At 40.5% G+C, this 5,122-nt stretch overlaps 1 protein-coding gene across 1 annotated transcript; it reads right to left on the bottom strand.

Annotated features, from left to right (window-relative positions):
- Window positions 1-627: 627 nt before the first annotated feature.
- On the bottom strand, window positions 628-2,760 carry GJA8 (gap junction protein alpha 8). Its single transcript, XM_040339700.1, has one exon. The coding sequence runs from the start codon at window positions 2,719-2,721 to the stop codon at window positions 889-891; it is 1,833 nt and encodes a 610-aa protein (XP_040195634.1). The 5' UTR covers window positions 2,722-2,760; the 3' UTR covers window positions 628-888.
- Window positions 2,761-5,122: the final 2,362 nt, after the last annotated feature.

Raw genomic sequence — 5,122 nt, 5'->3', positions numbered from 1 at the left:
GAAAATATTGAATGCATCTGCCTCTACCTTTTCTATTTGTTTTCTTCCTTGTGTGCTGCATAACATTGACATTGAACACAACTGGAAGTTACATCAGGAATCCGGTGGAAAGTTACAGCCACTGAGAAGAAAAAAATGTTGTTGTGACTATAAAATTATGAAAAAAAAAACACACAGTGAACCATCTAATTACAGACAACCTTTGGGGCAGGGGGTGAAAAAATTGCATTTTAAAATAGGGAGAAACGGGAATGCATATTTTGGGAATTATGAAAACCCTTAATGGGCAGTTTTGTGGTTTAGGAAATATATTTCATATTTTTCCTTTACTTAAGTTTAGGTTACATTTCTATGGTTTGTTTTTATATCAATTTTGTTACCTTTTCTTACTGTGCTTTAACCCAGGTTCCTGTTTTAGTTGCTGAGGTAAATATCATGTTTCTGCACTGGCTCAGTAGATCTTCAGCCTGGCAGGTAATATTTGACCATTTAAAATTTTCTTAAATTATGCTTTTAATATTGTTTGTCACTGCCAAAAGAGCAATGCAAATATCCTGACAATATAGTACCGGGATAAAAAAAAAAAAAAAAATTGGAAAAAATAAATAACATTTTTTAAATTTTTTATTAAAAAAAATGGATAGCATGATTGTCTAATTCTACAAAATGCATCAGTTAAAACTAATGCTATTTGTTTTTCTTTTCCTGATATAAAGACATGTCTTTACAAGGCTTTACAAAACACCTCAAATATGGTCACCTGGGAAGCACTTTTCTCAAAAACCTTCTGCATGTTCCTCTAAAACATCCTTTGGTAACTGAATATCCAAATCACTTAGACTTCTCTACTGAGACCTTTCTTATACTCCTTTTATTATCACTTTCTCTTCATACCATCAAATCATCTGATCGGGCCCTGCTGCTTGCTTTACTTAATCTACTGAGGGACCGGGAATCTGGAAATAATTCAAAACTTAGTAGAGGCAACTCAAGGCCTGTAGGTTCTGGTTCAAAAACTTCTGATTCTGGAGGCACAGGTTGAGAAAACCCATGATCTGATGGGGCAGGAACAGTACCGATGTGGTCTGAGAGAGCCCTTGAGGGGGTACGCTCAATTTCTAAAGGTGAGCTATCAATTTCTTGGGTGCTTTCTACAGGAGCATCATTTAACTGGACATTGGAAGCTGCTCGAGAAGGCATTTGCTCAGGAGGTGCATGTTCAGATGGAGCATGCTCTGATGCTGCTTGTGAGGGAGCTCGGTCTGAGAGAGCATGCTCAGAAATAGCTTGTGATGGAGCTCGGTCTGAGAGAGCATGCTCAGAAACAGCTCGAGATGGAGCTCTCTCAGAAGGGGCATGTTCAGAATTGGTCCGAGAAGGAGCTCTCTCTAAGGGTACAAGCTCAGATGCTACCCGAGAGGGAGCTCGTTCAGAAGGGGCATGATCCGAACCAGCACGGGAGATGGCTCTCTCTGAGGGTGCTCTTTCAGAGAGTGCATTGTTAGAAGGTACTCTCATAAAGGATGCATGTTCAGAAGGAGCATGCTCTGAGCCTGCGCGGTCAGAAACTGCGCGTGATGGTGCTCTTTCGGAAAGGGCACGCTCAGAGGGAACACGTTCAGAGAGGGCACGCACCGAAGGAGCCCTCACTGATGGAGCTCGTTCAGATGGAGTTTGTTCTAAGGTCTCGGCCACTTGCACTTTCACCACCTCTTGCTCTTCAGCTTGGCGGTAGGAGGGAAGAGTTTCATCATAAGCCTTTGAGATGTCTTCCAAGAGTCCTGTGCTGCTTTTTTCATAGCTGTTAAATTGAGTAGGAAATGGGCTAGCTTCTAATCCCACTTCAGTCATTGGGTAGAAATGGGAGACAACCTTTTCTTCCTCCAGCAGTTTGTAGCCCTTAGACTTTGGAATGGAAGAGATGGCTATAGAGTGCAGGGGCTTCTGAGAAACTTCTCCCAGCAGCTGTTGTTGATGATCCGCGGACCTTTGGAATGCAAGACGGATCTTTTTCCAGCCCAAGTGGCTGATCTCTATCACATTTAGAAAAAGTGACACTGCCGCTACAGCCAACATGAACATTATGAACACAGTCTTTTCTGTAGGCCTGGAAACAAAGCAATCTACCGTGTTCGGGCAAGGCCAACGGCTGCAACGGTACAGTGGGAGGATCCGGAAACCATACAGGAAATATTGGCCGACCACAAAGCCCACCTCAAAAATTGTCTTGAAGATAATATGGCAGATGTAGGTTCTTAGGAGGGTTCCTTCTAGCCGAAACTTCTTAGTAACCTTAGCACTTGTTTCTTTGGTGGTTCGGATGCTCCCTTGATCAGGAGCCAGCGGCAGCCTCTCTTCATTCATTTCCTGCTGCCTACTCATTTCTGCGTCTTCTCGCTCCTTTCTTTTCTCCTCCATCCGCACGTGGTGTACAGCATGCCCCACATATACCAGCGATGGTGTGGAGACAAAGATGATCTGCAGGACCCACAATCTGATGTGGGACAGAGGAAAGGCCTCATCATAGCAGACATTCTCGCAACCAGGCTGTTGGGTGTTGCATACAAAATCAGACTGTTCATCCCCCCATACAAACTCGGCAGCTGTTCCCAAAATGAGGATCCGGAAAATAAATAGGACAGTGAGCCAAACTCTACCAATTACAGTGGAGTGCTCATTCACCTCCTCCAATATATTCCCCAAAAAGCTCCAGTCTCCCATTGTCTACAAGCTGCAAATAAATACACAGAAAATAGAAAAATAATTAGTTCTTTCTTTAAGGACCACAATATCTAAAATTGTAAATCTAAACATAAGTATGGTAATTATCATCTTGTTTTGCTACTGAATATGTATATATTAGAATATGTTGAAAAAAAATATTTTGTAGCTTTTTCTATATTATATTTACAAAGACCTAATCAACTAAATTTTCAAAACCACGGCAGAAATCTTTTTTTAAAGAGTTAATCATGCAATTTTGCAAGTAATAATCCACTTTTTCGTCTTTTGAACAATAAGACCCGGTTCACACTGGGGCGACTCGTCAGGCGACGCAGCCGCCTGACAAGTCGCGTCCCATTCTAGTGAATAGAACCGTTCTAATAGGAGCGACGCAAGAAAAAGGTCCTTGTACTACTTTGGGGGCGACTCGGGGCGACCTGCATTGACTTCTATACAGAAGTCATTTTGCAAGTCGCCTTAGATGTCGTCTTCATGTCGCCTGGCCGAGTCGCCCCCGAAGTCGTGCCGCCCCTGTGTGAACCGGCTCTAAATCATTTTTACAAGTCAACAAGACAGTAAACAACAGAAGATGAAAATAACAAACCAAGTACTGATGTGAATTATCATTAAACAATTATTTTACACCTTCTGTAGAGACTGCCAGTATCTGTGTTTATATGATCCGCAGAGATTTTGATACTACAATAAATAGCTGTTTAACATCAACAATAGGTCGCGAAAACAAATGCTTAACTCTTTTTTCCCCAAAATGCAATAATACAAATTTAAAAAAATAAAAATAAATTAGAAGCTTCTTTAAAATATATAATACAAAACTAAAGAAAAAGTTATTTAAACAATGATCTGAAAATTAAGACAAAATAGCACTTTTAAGTGATCGTTAAAAATTAAAAAAAAATAATAATAATAGTATTAATAATTTTATAAATCTGTCCACACACAAAAAAAAATATGATTAAGATTTTTAAAACTCATATACATTTCTTAAACTAAGTTCTTTCAAATAATTGTTTTAATTAAAAGAAAACAGTCAATGATCTATTTGCCTAAATACATAATGTAAGTATCTAACACCCCAATAAATCTGATAAATGTATCTGCGTGACACATAATCTGAACCTTTTTCATTAAATCCTGCAAAACAACATTTGGTAATATTAATAGAAAACAACTAAAAAGCCTAAAAGTTAGTAGATATTGGAAGAGGCAGAGAAGAGAAAAAGGTAGGTAAATGGTATATAGTGGGCAACTTGCCACAGTGACAGCTCCACGGGAAGAATACGTCCCCTCTCTTGGCACTCTGCTGTCAAAAGTGAACTTTTGTTTCTGTTCTTTCCTACCTAAAGTCCCAAACTTATCGCACGACTGAGCAGATGTGACTCAATTGGCCCTGATGGGAGGGTTTTGCTGTTCGCCAATATTTAAGCTCCCAGCTAGACAGCCTTTATGTCTGAATGACAATTGGTTACATCAGGAACAATAGGCAAGACCGGGGTACAGACAGCACTGGGATGTAGAAATATATGGATTATAACGAGGGCAGAAAATGTGTGCTTATGTATATATTTTACAGTGGTATTGCTTGATCATGTACGGGGTGTTCGAAAAATGTCTTTAAAACTTCAGTTCTATATTAAATAATTTCTAACACCCCTTGGATCATTACACAAGGTAATTTAGTCAACACAACTCAAGTTCTAAATACCGTGAATCAGTTCTTCCACTAATTTTCTGCTATGTCCACCAGTGTCCAGTAGGCTTGTGTGCTCTTTACTCTTGTGCCTTTGTCCCCCCAGTTCATCTACCCTCTTTGCCATCTCCAGAGTCGTTTATGCACATTTTTTTTATAATCTCTATTACTCATTAGTGAAAGTCGTTGTAAATTCAGAAGGTTTTTTTTATCTTAATGTAATCTTTGCCTTAAGATAAAAGGCCTTCTGTGTGCAGTAGCCCCCCTAATACTTACCTGAGGTCCCTCTGGTTCCAGCGATGTTGTAGGAATGTCTCAGCTGCCCGGGACTCCCCTCCTCATTGGCTGAGAGAGCATTGGCTCCAGCTGCTGTCAATTAAAGTCAGTGAGCCAATGAGATTAGAAAGGGGGTGGGGCCGGACCGCAGCTCTTTGTCTGAATGGACACAGGGAGTTGTGACTTGGCTTGGGTGCCCCCATAGCAAGCTGCTTGCTGTGGGGGCACCCAACAGGAGGGAGGGGCCCCCCCTCCAGCCAGGGACCTGAGAAGAAGAGCTTGGGATATTTTTCTTATAACCTAACCCTGCTTTAACCACTTCAGTACCTTGGGTGTTTTTCAGATTTGGTGTTTACAAGACTAAAACATTTTTTTTTGCTAGAAAATTACCTTAAAACCCACAAACATTAT

Source organism: Rana temporaria, chromosome 2 (assembly GCF_905171775.1).
Source record: "Rana temporaria chromosome 2, aRanTem1.1, whole genome shotgun sequence".
Lineage (NCBI taxonomy): Eukaryota > Metazoa > Chordata > Amphibia > Anura > Ranidae > Rana > Rana temporaria.
This window is presented reverse-complemented; position numbering and strand designations above follow the sequence as displayed.